The 21,307-nt window shown below is 44.6% G+C and overlaps 1 protein-coding gene across 9 annotated transcripts in view; it reads right to left on the bottom strand.

The window, feature by feature from the left end:
• Positions 1-21,307, bottom strand: part of PTPRU (protein tyrosine phosphatase receptor type U) — a 368,985-nt gene that overhangs the window by 76,466 nt on the left and 271,212 nt on the right. For 5 of the 9 annotated variants that reach the window (XM_077932039.1, XM_077932040.1, XM_077932041.1 and 2 more), the window contains exons 14-16: positions 19,472-19,610; positions 8,713-8,742; positions 3,977-4,134 (exon numbers count right to left, since the gene is read on the bottom strand). In XM_077932039.1, the coding sequence (XP_077788165.1) occupies positions 3,977-4,134; positions 8,713-8,742; positions 19,472-19,610 (327 nt within the window). The remainder of the gene's footprint in view (positions 1-3,976; positions 4,135-8,712; positions 8,743-19,471; positions 19,611-21,307) is intronic. The other 4 variants (XM_077932043.1, XM_077932044.1, XM_077932045.1 and 1 more) reach the window with 1 other exon arrangement.

Raw genomic sequence — 21,307 nt, 5'->3', positions numbered from 1 at the left:
TTTTGTCTCTCAACACAGGTGCTAACAGCCAACCTACTGAGAAAATCCATAAAAAGCAACTGTACCAGAATGAATTACTGTGAAAATACTGAATATTATTTTTTTCTTTGGGGGGGAGAGCCAAATTTCATCCTTGTTCAGGGCACCATATAACCAAAGTCCACCCCTGATCAGCTGATATCAGGAGCTTCTAAGTTTAATGCTGGTGTGAAAGTCAGGGCAGAGCTCTTGTTTTATGTGGGTACATGTAGAAAGAGGCTGCAGCCCCCTGGCAATTGCTTTGGAAAACTCCCTTTTCCACAGGGCCTCCCAAGAACAAGGTTAAACCCACTGCCAGTCAAAGCAAGCGCCATTCCATTGCCTTCAATAGATGGAAAGCAATAGCAGCAAATTTGGGCCGAAAGCTCTTTCAGATGCTCACAGAAGACAAATTGTTCATACAAACTGGTCTTGTTAAGAGCATTCTAAGAAACTGAAATGGTGCAGTAACTAAAATAAAATAATAGTCCTGCGGAGATGTATAAAACAGGGAAACTCTTGCCCTCTGGGCTTCTATTGTCTGTGAGACAATGGTACAAACCATATTAATCTTGTAGTCTGCAGAGGAAAGATGTGAGCAAGGCAGCATCTTGAAGTTCCAATAGCAGGTGTTATTAGCATATGGCTGAAACTGGGGCACAGAAAGAATTACTTTACAACTAAATCAGCATAGAAATGCATTCACCGGTGTGAAATTATCAGTCTCGGCCTAAAGTGGAGGCTCTGCCGCGTTAACTCTTGAATGTTCACAACAGCTCGGCCGCAATCAGAAATCAACAAAAAAACAGCCCCAGGAAAATACAAGGATATCCATTTTAGTTTGTTAGTTGCTACATTTATATACTGGTTTCCGGCCAGAGCACTTTGCTCTTGGGTTTGTATCTAGCTTGTGCCATGCTCACATATGGAGGACGGTGGTTGGCACAGGGACGAGCAGGCTAGCTCCATGCCCCTTGTGCCATTCCTGTCTGCCACAAGGCAAAGGGCAGCTACAGTGAGGGATCTCCCTGTGCTCCTGAAAGTTTATTGCATAATACAGAACCTTGGAAAATCAGGGTAGACAAAGTGCAGCATGGGTGTGTCTGCAGGTATGTTGCAGCACTGCTAATAAAGGTCACTGCAAGAAGTAGGACATCCTCTCCACTAAGGACCATATTTGCACTGGCTCCCAAGAATCGCAGGGACTGTGACATCATGACCATCCCAATCCCAAAGCTGCAGCTTTGACTGGGGCGGGGTGGTTGCATTGCATTAAAGAGCAGATGCTGCGAGGCTGGAAGAAATAGGGCAAACATTCTCAGTATGGTTCCTCAATGTGCTTGGCCATGTTCAAGATGGGAACCACAATTCCAGTGCTCTGAATTCCAGTCTCTTGCTGGGAGGTGGTTACTAGGTAGCCAGGTGAGGTTATATCTATGGGTTCAGACCACTAGCAAAATCCATTGATTAGTCTCAGTCTCAATGCAGAGCAGATTTTTGGAGGACAAGATAAGGGAGCCAAAGTGTAGGCTGAGGAACCCATGGCTTTCTAGATTCTCATGGGCGTCTGGTTGGCCACTGTGAGAACAGAGTGCTGAACCAGATGGGCTTTTGGATTGATTCAGCAGGGCTTTTCTTATACCTTTATGTTATTTGATACTGCCAGACTACAGCTCCCACCATCCTTCACGGGACTGATAGGAGTTGGGAAGGCCACAAGTTCACCATCTCTGGTTTAGGCAAATCTACAACCGTATGCAAGGGACACGGGTGGCGCTGTGGGTTAAACCACAGAGCCTAGGGCTTGCCGATCAGAAGGTCGGTGGTTCGGATCCCCGCGACAGGGTGAGCTCCCATTGCTCGGTCCCTGCTCCTGCCAACCTAGCAGTTCGAAAGCACGTCGAAGTGCAAGTAGATACCTTCCTCTGGTGGAAAGGTAAACGGTGTTTCCAGAAGCGGCTTAGTCATGCCGGCCACATGACCCAGAAGCTGTACGCCGGCTCCCTCAGCCAATAAAGCGAGATGAGTGCTGCAACCCCAGAGTCGGCCATGACTGGACCTAATGGTCACGGGTCCCTTTACCTTTACCTTTACAACCGTATGCAAGCTAGCAAAGACTCAGAATCCTACTGCAATGGGAACTGAAGGGAACCATAAAGATCCTCTTCTCTGAACCATACCAAAGCATTTCAAATAAGATTACTGCCTGTGATTTTTAAACATTCAGTCACGGTCAAATCAAACAAATGGAAATCAGGTGGGTCAGAGGCAAGCCAGCACCAAGCACATTCAAAGGACAGAGAGCATGTAGCTCTATTTTTAGCAAAGATGTGCCCATTGAAAGTTGCATCAGAAAAAGAATAAAATTGCAGCAGTGGCTGTTCTTAATCCCATTAGGCCAATCCATTATTTGACCCCAAGACTGTAAAGCAAGACGTTGGAATACAGTTGTCTGGATAGAGCACTTTGAAACCTGTACTTCTGTGGATTCGTTTTGAGAACTAAACACTGCCATTCAAGCCCAGTCTGAAACCTACAAACAATCCACACCACAAATGCTTTAACATAACGCCTTCAAACAGCAAACACTCATTTTCTTAGTGTTTATGCTTTTGCAGAAAATGACTATAGGGGAAGTAAATGTCTGTTGTATAAGCATTCGTGTTTTCTTCCTTCCAGCACCATAGCATTTTGGGAATATAATTCTGGAACTTCCACTGATTCCAGACAGAAACCAAAATCCAGAGGTGGCTAGGAGGGCTTGCCTGGAATCTCAAAGCACTTACAGCCTGCCTTGGAGTACTTGACTATGAAGGTTAAATCATGATACCGTGGGGCATTGTGTGTTTAGGATGATGTATCCTGTGGCAAAGTCCAGAGCATGAAGCCACAGAGCTCCAGGGTGATAGAATCATAGAATCATAGAGTTGGAATAGACCACAAGGGCCATTGAGTCCAACCCCCTGCCAAGCAGGAAACACCATCAGAGCACTCCTGACATATGGTTGTCAAGCCTCTGCTTGAATCTTCTATAACAAAATGAAATCTGAATCTTCTATAACAAAATGAAACTCACTTGGTGCCTTCAGGCACACCTCGAAACCATAATTTGGAGGACTGCAAATGAGCCAGGGGCTTAAACACTTCCTCCTATTCTGGGAATATCCCAGAGGGCGACAAGTACCCACATGACTCATGTGGCTATAGCCCCTGTGTTGCAGATACTCTCTCTCCCGTCATCTCTCTTATTTTAAATAAACTCAGAATGGGTTTGCTACAGCCTTAAATAGGTCAGAGGGAGCCTGAATAAGAAGATGTCCCTGATGAGACAAAGGTCCTCCACTTCTTCCTACTCAACATCAGATTAATTACCTACCCTTTACTTTTTTTTAAAAAAAAAGACACAGGGCAGGTTTCAACATAGAAAACAGTTTTGAAACAACCACACAAACATGTGCATGTGTAACCGCCCAGTGATCTTTGGATGAAGAGCGGTACAACCCATAATTTCCAACCAGATACACCTGGCTGGGCAACAAGAAGACTGTCCTTCAGTCACCCTGCACGTATCAGTTATGGGATGCATGCAACATGACACTCTCTCTTCCTCTTCAGAGTTTGTTGAATAACAGTGGACTTTCCAAAATGGTGGGAAGGGACACCACACCCCCTTGCTGGGATTTAGCCAAGGGGAATCAAGTGTCCCCTTTCTCCCCCACCCTGGATGATGTGGCTGCCCCTGTGTGGTTACACGGGCCAACATCCCACAGAAGCCAAACAAGATAGCTCTCTACTGCATCTGTGAACTGCTTGCAGCAAGGTACTATGGGCAGAAACGTTGGCTGTAATCTAAGCAAAACCAATGTTGTTATTGAGCACCAATCCCATTGGTCTATGTGGTTCAAGCACAGAGCGTAAAAGCCAAGTCACTCCCTGTAGCTGCTTGCCTGGAACTTACCTCTGTTACTGTAGTTGTGTGTGTCCATGAAGGACAGGCCCAGCCTCTCATCTTCCTGCAGGGTACTTTGGTCCGTAAAGCTTCGATCAATTGCACTCATCATGTGTGTCTTCTCATTGCGGTAGTTGATCGTCGCTTTGGCCATGTTCACTGGTTTCCTGGCACAAAATCACAAAGGAGGAAAGCAGGCACACGTCAGACAAAGGGGTCCGCTCTGGGGCTTCCCAATAGGTACATTTTTTCAAACTTCTACAGGTAGGAGGATGAAGAGAGGCTCATGAACATTGGTTGCAGGGGAAGCTTCTTACGTTGTAATGGGCAGGCATCACACAGCAATCGAGGCATCAAGCTCCCCGGTTGCTCAGGTATTGCATCTATGTAATTAGAGCCAAGCCCAAATCTCTCCTGATAAATGTTTTGATATTTGTCTCCCCACCCCCCAATCCCACTAGAAAAAGGCCACCTAGCAGAATTGCTGCAAGTATTCTCCACCGTGTGTGTGTGTGTGTGTGTGTGTGTGTGTGAGAGAGAGAGAGAGAGAGAGAGAGAGAGAGAGAGAGAGAGAGAGCGCTACCATGTTCGCCACAAACCCCCCCCCATGCTAGTTTTGGGGTCAGTAGCAGTGGGCAGAGTGGGGGAGAGCCATAGCTGTCAACGTTTCCCCCTTTTTAAGGGAAATTCCCTTATTCTGAATAGGATTCCTCACAAGAAAAGGGAAATGTTGACAGCTATGGGGAGAGCTGTGACATGAGCATGTTGCATGGCATATGCACATTGCATATGCATGATAGCCACAGAATTTTGAGGGGGAACTACCCACCCCCCTCCTTGAAAAAAATGGGTGGGTGGGTGGATTGGCCCCCCCTCCTGATTGTGCCCCTGCCTGCAGCTGCGCTGCCGCCATGATGCAGCGGCAGTGGTGTAGCTGATGCAGCAGGGAGGGCAATGGCACTGCGGTGGTGGCACAGGCAAAACCCCAGTGGGGCTGGCAGCAGTGTCATTGCAGCAGCGGGGGTTGGACCTGCTGCCTGATGCAAATGGCTTCGCCTTATTGATGGGCTGCCCATGATGAGAGCCCATGATGCATTTGAGTTGGATTAGAGAGAGACTTCATCTGATCTGGCAAGTTAATTCTAGGAGCTGTATCCAACATTAGGGTCTAACTTATGCTTGTTAATTTCAGTTGCTCTACTCTGAATAGAATTTAGTTGGCTATGGCCCTAAGCCCTTCTTTAAAAATGTTAGAAAGCTAAGTTTTAAATTTTTATACACACACACAAACACACACACATCCCTCTGCATGTTTTCACACCCCTTAAGTTCCACCACTACAAAATTTCTGGCTCCTGCCCTGCTTCTCACCCTAAGCAGCCAGTATGTGGGACCACTCAAAAATGTTTCTGTTCCACAGAAAATGAAGCTATTTTGAGATTATTAGATAGTCAGGCTTACACTATCCATCCTCCAGCAGATCTATATGCCATTATTCTCCTTGGTGTAGATCGATTAAAAGTGAAAGCTCCCCCATGGAATATGCTGGCTGAGACCTTACCTGCCCGCAGACTCTCTTGCCAGAGTGGTGCATGCTCTGGTTATCTCCTGCTTGGACAACTGCAATGCGCTCTACATGGGGCTAGCTTTGAAGATGACTCAGAAACTACAACTAATCCAGACTGGTGACTGAGAGTGGCCGCCGAGACCATATAACACCAGTCCTAAAGGATCCCAGTGTGTTTCTGAGCACAATTCAAAGTGTTGGTGCTGACCTCTAAAGAGACATCTGAAGGCAGCCTTGGGAAGTTTTTAATGTTTGATGTTTTATTATGTTTTTATATTCTGCTGGAAGCCACCCAGAGTGGTTGGAGAAACCTAGCCAGATGGGTGAGGTGCAATAATAAATTTATTATTATTAGTAGTAGTAGTATATTGACAGTGGCCTTTCTTAAATAGATAACTTCTAATGAAGTGTCACCCCCCTCTCTGCTCTTAACTGGCATTTTAGCACAACTCCAATGAACAATAATGTGGGTCTGAAGCTCCTTCCCCAATTTCTTTTCAGCATCTCTCCCAGGCAGTGCAGGAAAATTGCTGCAATGCCCACTTATACTCCCATGGCCCTTTTAAATACACTTAGCCCACAGACACCTCCTTGCAAAACAAAGCAGAATCTGTGGCGCTGTCTATCCTTGTGATGCTCCACTTACGCCTGATCGATACTATTGATCAGTCCCCCAATGTGATTTTAAGTGTAGGACTTTTAACATCAGGCAAGTTGCTCAGCTCTGTACCAACACAGAGACAATGCCTCATCATTTGCCTTTCATTGCTCCTAACAATAATAGCACTCCCAAGGAGGGCTTCCAGTTCTGAGGAGGCATTTCAGACTGAAGATGCCAAGGTGAAAGTCAAAACACTGTGGTAGATCCTAAGAAAAGGCATCTGGAGATTCATGGCAAGGGTGGGAGAAATTTCCCCAGTCCTTTCCTGTTTTGGCTTCCTGGTTCTCTCTCCACTCTTCATTCTATACTTCATGAATTCTGGTTTAGCCTTGATAATTCCTAAAATTAAATTCTGCACCTTTCATTTTGTTTATTTGGATCTTTGGATCTCCTTGTTACCAGTTTGAAACCCAGGAGGAGGAGGAGGAGGAGGAGGAGGAGGAGGAGGAGAGCAATCATAGTATTCTCGTTTGTGAGAGAAGAAGAAAACTGGCAGAAACTCATGCAGAAGAAAAAGTGTTTTCCACTTGCACTAAAGCTATTTGGATACAAACGATGCACTTCTGTTCTTTGGTTTCATGATATTCAATTCTAGAATCATAGAACTGGGGGTGAGCTCAAAGGTCATCTAGATGTAGGAAATCTGAAGATACAGCATCCCTGGTGGGTAGCCATCCAGTTTCTGCTTATAAATGGAGAGGTGAAAAATTGAAACGGACCTTTCAAGGTGATCTGCTACACTGCTGTGAACAACCTGTGCCACACGGTGTTCTTCTTAACACTTAACCAAATCCCTTTCCTTATAATCTGATTTTGTGGTCCACCATACTGAGCAGCTTTAAAAAGCAGTTTAGAAACACTGTAAGCAAATAAATGAGAGGAATGAATCTAGTTCTGTGCACCTTGCTTTTAACTTCTTATTTACAAAGCTTCTAGGCCACAGATTTCAAAAGCTCCTTCCTAAAACTGGGACACATTTCTATACCGGATAAATCATTGTCTAGAGCAGGAATTCCCAAACGGCTTTGAAATGGTTCCACTGTATAAAAAATGCATTGCTATTAATTTCTATTTATTAAACTTTATGCACTATATTAACCATCTATAGAAATAAGAATACAATTTTAAATAACCCCTTTCTATTCAGAAGAAAATTGAAATAAAACGTAGCACTCTTAATTCTTCTAGCACTGCATCATTATGTCCCTGGGACTGGTCTGGTGTGAAAAGCATCTTAACATGGTCTTAAATTAGGAATGAATAAGTAAACAGAAATCTATAAGCATGTGTGTTTACTAACAAGAGATTTGTTCATTTCTGTGTAAGCTAGAAAAGGCTTCACTATCAGAAGGAAATATTCAGCAGGAACAAAGCCCGCTGTTTCTTTGATTCCCTGAAAGGAGAGGCAAGTCCTTGGAAACTTATCTGGCTTGGAATAAAATTCAGGTTGGAAAAGAATAGCAGGCTTCTCACCACCATCACCCATCCTTGCCTGCCCTCACTGCCAGCACCTCAAAGGACCTTTGCCTTTCTTTTCCCTGGCAAAAAGCAGCACTGGGAGCAGCAGAATTATCAGGGGTGTGCAGTTGGGAGAGAGGAGGAATGGTGTCCATAATGGCTGGGGCTGGTTGGAGTTGGAGACCAATGGTATCTAGAGAGCCACAGGTGCCCCATCCCTGCAGTAATGGCCCAAGGGACCAGGGGAGACGTTGTTCCCTGGAGGGCTTATGTGCTTGCTTTAGATTGGCTTGAAAAATAATTCCTTCTGCTTTTGGAAATCCGAGGTAGTCCAAGGCAACCTTGCAACAGTTCACCAATATCTAGCTTAGGGGTGGGGAATGTCAGGCGTGGGCCCCCCGAATCCAGCCCTTTAGTCCTGTCTGTCTGGCCCTTGGGACTCTCCTCAAACCACTCCTCTTCCCAAGCCACACCCCTCATCTACCCTGCTTTGTTCCGCTCTCCTTGGGTATTTCTGTCTGTCTGCAATGTGCCCTTGAACTCTAGATTCTGAGACTGCCTCTTGCTTGCCTGGGTGGAGCAGGTAAAAACAACCCTGATGTACGAAAGGAAAATCTATATTTGCTGCTCCATCCACTTTTGCCTCTGGCCACAGCTAACCCCAACATGTGACACTGTTCCCCCAAATGAGGTTGCCTATGGGGCTGAAGAATATTACCCACTCCTAATCTCCATGAGATGAATCCAACATAAGCAGTTGCAGAGGTTTAATTTCCAGATGGGCAAAAACCATTAAATGAAACATGGTGGAAGCTGGGTGAGTTGTATTCTCTTGAGGTGCATATAGCCTCTCCAAAAGGCATTCCAGGTCTTGATCCCCTCCAGCGTCAAACCCCTTCCCCACCTCCCTCCGGAGTCTCTACATTTTATTTCAGCAGCCGTTTCCCCCCACCCCTGAAGCCCCCCAAAATGGTACTTTAACATTTCTGTGACAAGGAAAGGGAACCAACTGGGAGCAGCGAGCAGCGGAGCGAGCGCGAGTGAATGAGAATTACTTACGGGTAATAGGAATAGGAATAGTAGTTCCTCCTGGCAAGCGTGCAAACAAAGAGAAACAGCAGAGATTGCATAAGCAGCTTTTCTCAGCAAATAATGAAGGAGAAGATGGGATATTTGGAGCCTAAAATGACAACAGACCAGAGACTGAGCCATTGTCCATGCAAAGGGGAGGAGGGAGCTGGAGACAGAGAGAGGGGGAAGGAAGGAGGAAGGAAGTGCAGGGAGACAGAGAAAGCAATCAGCTGGAAATGGGAAGCAGTTTTCGGACATGCTTGCTGCTGCCCGGAGGGCAAGCAAGGTCACCTGCCAAAAAGGTTTAGAGAGGGCAAAGACGCCAAGTAACTCGCTTCCCCACACCTGCAAACACACATACTTCGCAAACAGCACATCTAATTCCAGGTGCCCTTGAAATTGTATGCTGGTAAGTGAGGGACAGATAATCTGGACTGCTGCAGATCTAGTGCTTGGGATTGTGATATAGGGTAGTTCCTTTGCTACAAATTTGATCTCATCAGGTTTAAAACAGAGCACTTGTTTTGTTGAGCAGCTATGGCGCTACCCATAACAGAGGTATATCGCCACCCCATCCCATCATGTTCCACCCTTGATTTTCTAAGACACCACCCTGTGTCTCATTCTGAACTTCACAAGGCTTTGTGATTCTAATTCTGGCAAATTTAATGTGCTCCCTGGATGCGAATGCTGCAGATATAAAAACAAGAGACCTCTTTATTTCTCCGAGCAATGCAGAGGCTAGATCAGGGGTCCCCAACCTTTTGGGACTTGGGGACGGGGCACCTTTGGACATCTGAGGAAGTGTCACAGGCACTACAAAATAATCATTTATTGTAAGAAAAACTGGGGATGCTCAGAACCCCCTCCTCCCCCAAAGCAGAAACACCTATACCCCAATGAATACCCTCAAATAATAAAACAATAAAACTCAACCAACTCCCAACTTAATTAAAAAAATAATAATTAAAAATTAGGAGTGCCAAGATGGTGTGTGACATTACTGTGGTGGTCATGGGTGCCAGATGGAGAATCCCAGGGCTACCTGAAGCCTTCAATTAAAGACAGTGACTTATATTTTATTCTTTGTTGGGGGGGGTAGCTTTTGAAGGGCCACTGCAAACATAGTTTCAATGTGCTTCATTATAGTTTTAATGCTGTTATTAGCTGTTTCTGAGGGTCAGATATATTAATGGTATATTTATCAGCCTTCAGAGCTCAGATGTTTTGGACTACATCTCCCTCAGCCCCAGCCATGCTGCCTGGGGCTGATGGGATTTGCAGTCCAAAAGATCTGAAATGCACACTGCTGGCGAAGGCCAATACATATCCTAGCCAGGAGACTCAATCTTCCACTTCTCACAGCCAATGTGTTTTCTAATATTCTTCCTAACAGTTCCATTCTTCCTGTCACAGCTAAACCTGCAGGGAGGCAACAGGTATTGCTCATCAGTCTGGGAAGAAGCGTCCTTTAGTCCCAGCCAGAAATAGCTCCGCAAATCCTTCCCTATCATATCTGCTAATAAGCTGGAGGCCTGGCTGTTTCCCAGGCAATTTCTTTGCTTCCATTAGCTTCCCATGGTCAACTTCGCCACATGAGAGGTATCGCAAAGCACTGCACAATTGTCTTCCTGAGTCCAGCACAGCCTCCAGCAATGGGGCTCCTGGACTTTTTATAGAGTTGTGTACAAGGGACAATATGCTTGCAACAAAAAAGTTGCAGGGTCCAGGGTGCCTATTTAGTGTTCCAGCCAGCCAGCCAGTCATGCCCTCTCACATGATACTCCATTCCATTTTCTCAACTTCCCTCAAAAACACAGCAATCTGTGGCTTGAGGTTTCCCTGAGGAACCCAGTATCTCCCCCATGTTTCTCATGGGGACCTGTTGTCACTCACCACCCAAGTTCACTATTAGAGGGCATAATTTCTGCAGGTGCAGCTTATGGTCACCTCCTTGTGTTACAGAGGAAGGAAAAGCTGTACCAAGCTGAAATGCTCCACATTAAAGCCACGGTCTCCTGGCCTCAGTTCCCAGACTGAATTTTAAAGCAGTGGTGTCCAATATCATTTCACATCTTTATGTTTCAAATGCCCTGTTTTAGACTATCTGCAGAAGCACTCAGAACTAGAGGCCAAAGGGACTCTTAGCAGAGTGAGGTGCTAAGATCCCATAGCAGCAGAGTAAATTGCACCATTTCATACTGCAGGTGGAACAATACTGTTTTTCAAATGCTCCCCCACATACCGTATATAAAACCCTGGAAGCAAAAACTTAGCTCAGCAATGAATGAACTTAGCGAGAACTTGCAGGACCATCCAACAATGTGGTCTCAACATGCAATCTGCCTCTTTGAACTGCAGACTGAGATCACATTGTTGAATCTATTCTAACACCTCAGGAATCTTAAGAATCTACTCTCACAGCCTTCATCAACCCTTCCATCATCCCTGGCCACTGGCCCATGTTGCCTAGAGCTGATGGGTGTTGTAGTCCAAAGCATCTGGCGGGCACCAGGTTGGGGAAGGCTGTACATTACTACCTCACTCCCGTGTTATTCCTTTGCATTGTGTAGACCAAATAGGTCAGCATCCAGCATCAACACGCAGCAGCCAATTGACAGTTGTTAGGGCCCAACCACCTTGGCAGAGTTCACCAGAGCTGAAACCTGCTTTGTCTCTCTCATTTTCTCATTCCCCCAGTCATGGTCTTATCTGGATGCAGCGGATGGGTCTGGGAAGCAGGCTTGGTGAAGAAATATGATGCAAATGGAAACAGGAGCAACAACTGCCTGTGTTCACTTATTTGTCCCATGTCTGGAACAGCAATCAATCCAGCAAATGCTGTAAGTATTCACTGCAGTTGTTGCTTTCACTCCCCAAATAATTGTTAAATCCCCCTCATTTTGCATTGTGGTTCCTTCGTACCGAAATGAATGGGATAGAATAAAGTAGGGATGGCATAAATTACAAAATGAATTACACTACTTAAGTGGTATAATTTTACTGCAATGGACAATGGTGGAAAATGTAGTTTGGGGCAGAAAGCGAACTGTAGTGGAATGGAAACAGTTCTGCATGCAGGGCCAAATGGAAAATGATGCCTTCTTTGATCCCAAACAGGAAGCCATGTACCATCTTGCATTTCCTGCAATGGCCTGCAGTGTCTGTCACACCATCGCTCCTGTGGGAAAGTGAAAGTAGCAAGCATCTTCCGGGACCCAGACAGCACTACCAAGCCCACAGTTTGGAGGTGGGAGGGGACCAAACAGGAAGATCACCAAGGTGAGGGGCCGTCACACCTGGTGCCAACCCTGAAACCAGCCCAATAACACACCAAATACGGAATTGTCAGGAAGGAAAGAGACACCACTTTGGGTATCAGGCCATTCCTTTAGCACAAACAGCAGCCATCTGTTGTTTATTTACACTCTGAATCCAAGGAGCAGCTGACCATGGATTTGCAAAGAACTCCAACTGAAATGATTTAATCAACTGTGACATTTAAAATGGGATCGCCAAACACCTTGATTCAAGCGAAGAGATGGATGTCTGAATGGATTCTTAACCTGTTGAGGAAAGGCTGTAACAGACAAAGTAACACTGACAGCAGATCTGCTCAGTGCAGAGACTAAGGAATGTGAATAAGGGCTCTACAGGAGTGTCTTTAATATTTTGAGGAAATCTACCCAATCTAAGAATCTCCCAGGAGTCTTTTTAAAGGCTTGATTCCCTCCCACCAACCACCTGCATTTTAATCCTTTATGAAGCTGATAATTGAAGAAATAAACCATTTCCAATTTTTCCAGAACACACAGAGTTCTCCTCTTCACAGGACACAAGACTTTATAATCTTATTCCTCTCCAGCAACCCACGTGGCCATAGCTCAGTGGTAGAGCATCTGTTTTGCATACAGAAGATCCCGACTTCAATTCCCACTATCTCCAAGTAGGGTTGTGAATGTCCCCTGTCTGAAACCTGCTGCCGGTCAGTGTAGACCGTAAGCACCCAAAGTGGTAGGCTCCATAAATGGTTGGGCTTCAACTCCCATTATCCCTGACCATTGGCCATGCTGGCAGGGTTGATGGGAACTTTAGTCCAACAACATTTGGAGGTCGCCCAGTTGACTGTCCGTGGGCTGAGCTAGATGGACAAACATTCTGACTCAAATAACTCAATATAAGCCACAAGCTTGCTAGCAAATCTGGTTTCCAAAATGAAAGCAACTATTAAAAACAGCACAGATACCATAATGAATTGGTAGCTAGCTTCTTAAATTATGCAGCATGATGGGGTGATTTGCTAGGAAGTGGAGGCAGCAGTGAAGACAGCTTGCCCCCTATCTCTGTAGTAGTCGGGGAAAACCCTAGCAATGTAACAATAAATAAATAAAAAGGGAGCCCTGTAATGCAGGGCTTATAACACTGCAAGTCAGTTCTGACTGCCTGAATCTGTGAGTTTTATACTGCTCAATGGGTTTCACCGAAAAGCTGAGGTAGGAATCCCTTGGATCCACAGATCCTGCCACTCTTTCTATTATTATCCACATATGTCTTTTCGATTGTTGTTGGGTTGTTGTTTTTTGAGGGGGGGGGGAGTTGCATGCAGAATGAAAGATCAAGAGTGATGTGTTGCATCCCAAATTATGACTGTCATGGGGAAGGTCAGCAGTGCCCCCTGTTAGGTTCCCTCCTCCATTGGTGGATGATAGATCCAACAATGGCAGCATTGGCCGACTCTTTTCATTTCCAACCATCATCCATAATGTCTGGTGAGTGCTCTTCTTGAGCACTGTGGGAAATTTAAGTGGCTGCCAACCTCTGCTGCCATTAGATAGACCTATGACTGGCAGGTACCAGCACCAGTAAGCTGTGCCAAGTAACTGTGGTCCCAATAGCTGCCCAAAGGCACTGAGCACTGATACCTAGCTTGTCCCTAATTGTGTTGTATCTGATCTGTGTCATTAAACCTTGGTTCCTCAGGCATTGCTGGACGACAACCCCCATCATCCTCAGCCAGCTTAACCAAAGGTGAGGGATGATGGGAGCTGTAGACCAAGAGCATTTTGGAAACCAAAGTTGGAGAACACTGTATTCAGCTGTGTACACACTACCAGTTACTCTGGCCCCAGTGCATACCCACTGCTGTTGTTTGAATCCATGTGCACAGGAGGTTAGCCACAATCCATATCCTGTAGTTTGTTTGCTTTTTTAGAAAGACTGCCATTTAATAAGTTTCCCCCCACCCTCAAGCCAGCATCTACCTGAATTGAAAACGTAAGGCACATTCACTTCACCATTAAGCTGAGGTATGTACATTTGAGACAGCCATTGTGTATACGCACAGACAACAACTTTATGAATAGTAGTCGTGTGGGGAGTCACAGGTGCAGGGAGACCCAAGATATGACACACATTGGGAGTGGCAGGCGAAAATGATGAACTATGCGGAATTAGCCAAGCTGACCGGCAAGATTCGGGACCAGGACGACCAGAGATTCATAGAAAGTTGGAGTAAATTTATGGTGTATTTAAAGGATAATTGTAAAACTTTAAAAACACTGGCAGGACTGAAATAACTCCTACAATGTAATAAATAGGAGATTAAGTATTTAAAATATGTGATTTAAAGAAACAAGGGATACCTGTTGAAGGGAAGGAGGGAAGTCATAAGCTCAGCAGAGCTAAAAGTATAGATGTGATTTGATGTATGGTATAAAACTGTGTTGAGAAAATAATAAAAAATTATTGGGGGTGGGAGACAGGACACACATTGGATGAAGACTCACTCTCTGGCATGTACTGCAATGTGCAAATGCAACTTGAATAGCAGCGGCAGGGAAACTGTGCTTTAAGCCGCTAATGTGTGCATAGCCTTACATAACTAATATTAAAAAGAAATCCTAAAATGAACTGAAGCTCTCCTCGGTTGATATGAGGGCCCCTCAACTGATATGAGGAACCCTACAGAGCTGGCATTTCATGTCTGCCAAGACGCTGCGTGAGCTGGCACGGCACAGAGCCCAGGTGAAAGAAGACAGACCTCCCTCCTCTTCCCCCTCCCTGTCGCACAAGGTTAAACAAATCCACTTCAGACACTGAATTCTTTAAGCTCAACGCTGCTTGGCATGTCATCCTTTGCAGAGCCATTTACGTTACAGTCAAATAGCGGCACGGTTCTGGAATCTGAAAGATGGGCGCAAAAAAATGCTTAACAACAAGTTGGCAGAACATCCCAGCACATTAACAGGACTTGATTGTTCTTTGCCAGGATAAATTAAATGACATCCAGGATTTGTGCCCTTCTGTAAGACTGTAATCTGATTGCAGCATTAGTCAGAAGCCACCTTCAACACCAACTACCAACACGTAACTCTGTTTCCCCCATTTTTCTCAAGACATTCCTATGCTAGACATTCACACCATACATTGAAAGCACTAGAATACCACTTAAAACAATCATGGCTTCTCCCAAAGCACCCTGGGAAGTGTAGTTTGTTAAGGATGCTGGGAGTTGTTAGGAGACCCCATTCCCCTCCCAGAGCTACAAATTCTAAAGTGGTTGAACAATCAATCCCTCTTCACTGGAAACTTTGGGAATTGTAGCTCTGTGCAGGGAATATGGGCCTTAGCACACTAGAGTTCCCAGAATTCTTGGGCAGAAGCCATGACTTTCAATGTATGGTGTCATCAGGGCTTAGGCTCCATTCAGACATCCTTTTCTATGGTGCATTCATTATTATTTGTGTTCACCAGGGTGGTCACATGCAATCCCATTTTCAATACTGTTTGTTCCTGCGAAGGTTTCGGGGCAGTCACACTGCTCCATTTCCACTCAGTGCACATGCTGTTATATCTTATACCACAAATATTCTGGTTTATTTATTTTGTGGTTGTTGCTGTTGGACAGCAATAATGCGGTATCATTGGGGAAGCATCACGGGGGGGGGGGGGGACTAAATGAGGTGATTAAAAAAAGAACTGTAAGATGTGTATAATATCTAAACCTGAGGACTGTCATTTGTCCAGTTTTAACTTTAAATTTAATTTATTTGACTTTATTTTGGGATGCATTTTAATTGATTGATTGCTTGTTGTTATTCATATTGTATTATTTATATGATGTTAGCAGCTCTGAGTTCCGTCTGGGGAGGGCGGGATACAAATAAAATATTATTATTATTATTATTATTATTATTATTATTATTATTATTGGAAAATGTGTATTTTTAAAAAACAAAACAAAGAACTAAAGCAGAATAGATCCAACACTATTCCACTATTGCACTAATAATGCACTATTATTGCATCGATAACATGTTGCAGAATATGCCTGCGATTAAACACCAGTCTGGAAGGGGAAAGTGTAACATAAAGAAGCAGCTATGGGTTAATTCAAGCCAGCATGTATGTTTATACAGAAGGATGAGGGTTGTGAGAATATCACAAATCCTGCCTCTGGGCATTCATGTGATCTTTAGCTCAGGACTCCAATCCAGATTCTCTTTTTCCCCCCACCCCCCACTTTTTCCTTCCCTGGAAGACGCCCAACTTTGTTTTGAAGGCAGAAAGTTTCACGGTGGCCCCCAATTCGATCCGCTTCCAAGCCACGGACTGTCAGACAGTGAGCAGCATGCAGTGCAAAGGCAGAAGATGCGTGAGGTGGATAGCATGCAGCCAATCCACCAGAGACTCATGAGCGTGTGACTCCGTCCAACCTCTGCGATTCCTGCTGGCCTGACCTGTTGCGCCTTGCTGACTCTTGTCATTCCCCGGTGGGCTGCTTGGGGGAAAATCAACTCCTTTGTCGGGGACTTAATGTTCCTGAAAGGGCAGAGGGATCGTGCCTACCCAGGCAGAATGGGAACTCATGAAATATAGACGGAACACAAAGCAGGCACTGCTGACCTGCTTCCTTGCCCCCTGCCAGCCTTAGCTCTGAAGCTCAGAGGACTCTGCGGGATCTGTGCTGAGGAGCTGTCCAGCCCATTAGCAACCAGGGTTGTAGCAATGACAGCGGCATGGTGTTGCCACTGGAAGCCAAGCTGAGGACCGCTCTGCTGGGACCAAGCAAAAAAGCTCACACAGGTCTCTGTCTCTCTGCTGCCCACAGTTCTAAACTTCTGGATAAAGTGACTGATTGACTGACTGGCATTTGTAGCCCAGCCTCCACCACGAGATCCCACACTGTGGCCTAGTCACCCTGTGCCAAACAAGGAGCCAACCACCCTGTCCAGTTCAGGAGTGGGGCTAAGAGTTTTCAAAAAGAGTTTTATAAGTGCATTTGGGGTGCAAGAACACGGTGCGGGATCTGACCCTTATCCTTCACAGCTGTTAAGCGGAAGGATCTGATCTTGCGTGGGGCTGCTCCTTTGAGAACAGCTTCCCCGATATATAATGAATTAAAGAAAATGTTTAGAAAGACATTTGTTTAAAAACCAAAAGCTTTTCTGTTAGGTTTAATAGGTGAAGAGATACCAAAAGAGGATAAACAACTTTTTATGTATGCAACGATGGCAGCCCAGAGATGGAAGGAAGGAGAAGTACCAATAAAAGAATGGCAAATGAAACTTATGGAGTATGAAGAGATGGCAAAACTGATGGGGAAGATCCAAAATCAGGAAGATCAAGTATTTTTAAAAAGACTGGAGTAAACTTTTAATTTATTTAAAAGACCACTATAAACAATTAAAATCATTGGCTTGGATGTAATGTGGAATTAACTATGATAATTATGGATATATAACAGATGGATAACAGTAAAAGATACAGTAAATTCAATCTTGAATATGGAACCCATGGTGGGAGGGAGGGAGGTCTGAAGGTTCAAAAGAACCTTGTTGTGTTAATGTTTGAGATGGTTAAGTTAAAATGTATAAAAATGTGGGAAAAACCAATAAACATATTTAAAAAAAAAAAAAAATAGAGAGAGAGAGAACAGCTTCCCTGCGTGCAAGGGAAGCCACTCAGGAAGGAACACAACCACACAGGATCAGATCCTTCAGGAACCTGGAAGGAACAGGAAGTGGGGAGAGTGAAAAGCCAGGTGGGAAAGCCACCCCATCTTCTCCCACAAAGATGCAGCCACCCAATAGATCTCTCTTTTTCACAGTTTCTCAGCAACTCCCTCGCACCAGCCTCTCCTCACTGCCCAAAGCCCCATCCCTTGACAACCTCAGATAGCTCTGGGCCCTCAACCCCAACCTGTAGTGATCTGGGGCTGCCTGAACCCAGCTTGAACCTAGATTCCTCTGAATCAAGACCTAGATTCTTCTGAATAGGCAAGTTGGGATTCAGACCTCAGCCTTGTTAACATAATACGCCATTAACCACTCTGGATCAGGTTACCTGAAAGATTACCTGTCCCTCTACAGACCTCTAAGATCGCATAGAATATATGGGGAGATTCTACTTGTGTTCTTCTTTCCTGGTTATTTCTTTTCCCCCAAAAATAAAATATGAATAACAAAGAAAAATATAATGATAACAATGAAGGTGAAAAATATCAGGTGTGTGACAAGGGGAAATCCTACTTGCACCTCTGCACCCTACAGAATATTAAGGCTGGTGATACTTGCCACACCCGTGCTGTGGAATACCCTCCCCTCTGCCATACATGAAGCAGTAACCATCAGTTGCTTCAAACCTTGTCTTTTTGCACAGGTTTCCCCTGACCCATCCTGCTTCAAGTTTTTGAATCCTCTGGTATTCTGTTTTATTCACTTTTAGATGCTTTTATGTTCCATGCTGCTGCTTTACTGTTTTCAGCTTGTGTTTTTGTTTCAGCTCATTCGTAACAGTATTTCTATACTGCCATATCATATACCAGGGCAATGTACAACTTTAAATAAAATAGATCGTTTTAGACTGTACACTGCTGAGACATTTTCGAAATATAAAGCAGTTTGAAATGTGTTTAATATAAATAGTTGCCTGTTGTTGTTTTTGTTAAACATTAAGGCCCAGCTTCTAGCCACTGGATGTTAAAGGTTTGCTTTTGGTTATTGCATGCAGTCCATGCTGATAAATTCATCCTTAATCCTTGCTGAAACCAGTTTAGAAACATAGAATTGGAAGGAACCACAAGAGACATCAAGTCCCTTGCAATGCAGAAATCTTTTGCCCAATGTGGGGCTCAAACCCACGACCTTGAGATCAAGAATCTCATGCTCTACTGAGTGAGTCCTGCCTAGCAAAATGAACATAGGACCCATGAGACCCTAAAAGACATATGGTGGGTGGGTGACCTCTTTTTTTTTCTGTCCAGGGCTGCATTCCCTTAGCGCAATTCTGATGGGTGCAGAATGCTGGCAGTGGGTGGGCTGTTGAGGAAAGACAAATTGCCCCTTTCAGAACTGATTGCTTTCAGGGGGCCTTTGAAATTAGGCTGAGGTGTGACTGTCCACACCTGCTATTAGGCTTCTTGCATGTCTGTCCTGTCTGATCTGCCATGATCCCCTGATTGTTTTGTGCCCCCTCACCCAAAGATCCCTGGTTATGGGGCCTAGAGGAAGGAGGAAGATTCCTCTAGGTTAGAACAAAGGCTCACTAGGATAAGGGAGGGAGGGGCACAGGTGAGTGGCCTGAGACTCTGGCTGGCTACTGCTGATGCCCTTCCTGCCTCTCCTTCCTCCAAGACGTTTCTCTTCATCCGCCAGAGCAAGGCTGCTGGGCTCCAAACGAGGTGAATTGAGCTTTGCGACCAGAGAAGCAGCAATGGTGAAGGCAGAATGGGAAAACATTTCCTTACCCTTTCCGTATGACAACAATGATGGCCCCCAGGAGGATGATCAGCACCACCAGTCCTCCGGCGCAAATGCCCAGGATGAGGCCCATTTCCTCCGAGTGCTGGGAAACTTCCAGGGGACGCTTGCTCTCTTTGCAGGCAGCTGCAGGGGATAAAAAGAAAATAGCTCTGGCCTGTTGTAGTGGTATATGTAGAACCATCTCCTTTCTCCTGCATATGAAATATGTGTGGAAGCTCCATTCTTTAGCTGTTAAGGTTTCTGCTCAACCCCTTCCCACAAAATATTTTTAAAAGTGGCTGAACAAAATGGCATTGAATTCCAAAAGAGAATTCCAAACATGCTTCTCTTCCTAGAACACAGGTATGGGGAACCTTTGGCTCTCATTCATTCATGACCACTGACCATACTTGCAAGGGCTGATGGGAGTTGTAGTTTAGCATCACCTGGAAGGTCAAAGGTTCTCTACTCCTGCCACAGCACTAAAACCAGGAGCTAGTCACCCAAAGAAGCTGACTAGATTGGAGACTGACAAAAGGGAAATGTTCCATGCTACATGCAATTTATTTCTAGAATTCATGGCACTAGTTCATACCCTCCAACATTTCTCCAATGAAAATAGGGAAATCCCATTCCGTAATGATAATTTTACTGTTTATACCTAACACATGTTACTGGGTTGCCCCAGACACTCTAGCTAGCTTCTAACACATAAAAAACCATAATAATAAACCCCATACCCTCCAATATTTCTCCAGTGAAAATAGGGACGTCCTAAGGAAAAGAGGGGCATTCTAGGATCAAATCAGAAACTGGGACGGCATCTCTAAATCAGAGACATCCCTGTAAAATAGGGACACTTGGAGTGTCTGCTAGTGGATGGCTCAGGACAGCATCTGAGACAGGTTTATTTATTTATTCAAAATTCTTTTTCAGCATTTTATGCCCTCCCAAGAAAACTCACAAGGCAAAATACAATGCAGTCACAATCTCAAAATACACAATAAACTCCTGCAATAATTAAAACTCCTGATGGATGGTGGTAACCCAACTGAAAGATATTTTTGCATATCAGTTTCCACTGGATCTTTTGTTCTTTTTATTGAGATATATAAAAGGTCATATAAAACCAAGAAATCAAACTCAAGTTTTCTATATTATAACAATAGCCAGCATATTGTACACGAGAGCTTGGGCAAAAAAACCCAAAGGCCAAAGAGAATGGATTTTTAAGGAAATTATGAGAGCAACTCAATACTGTCAAAAGAACAGCTTTATTTAAGAAGAAAGAACGGGCCAGGGAAGAGATTGACAGACAGAGTTTGCGAAGAAGGAACAAAAAAGCTCAGGTCAAGGAACAGGCTGCATATATTTATGGAATTGGAAGATTTCAAATGGAAAGTGGTTGTGTGTATGTTTCAGTATTTGGAAAGGGCTGCTAAATATTCTGCCAGTCAGTTATTTAGTATTCTTATATAGTATAAATATTTTTTATTACACGGAACAGGGCATTATAAAGGCATGCAGTTTTAAAATTTTCCTCCAGTCCCAAGACTACAAAAAGCCGAGTACAAAATACAATATGGCGCCGTCAGCTATACTGCAAAACAACAACAGAAAACCAAACTCATGGAAAAACAGAGTGAAGCAAAAGAGTATTTGAGGCACTCTTAAAGCCCTGTAATGATCCCCACTGCCAATGAATTCCAGAGGCATGGAGTCATTATAGAAAAGGTCCTCTCCCCCATTCCTTTCCTCCTAGTATGTGATGAGAAAAACCTCCTTCCTAAAATTCTGGAGAGCTGCTGCCTGTCAAAGCAGACAGTAATGAGCTAGATGGC

This window comes from Podarcis muralis, chromosome 7 (assembly GCF_964188315.1).
Source record: "Podarcis muralis chromosome 7, rPodMur119.hap1.1, whole genome shotgun sequence".
Classification (NCBI taxonomy): domain Eukaryota; kingdom Metazoa; phylum Chordata; class Lepidosauria; order Squamata; family Lacertidae; genus Podarcis; species Podarcis muralis.
This window is presented reverse-complemented; position numbering and strand designations above follow the sequence as displayed.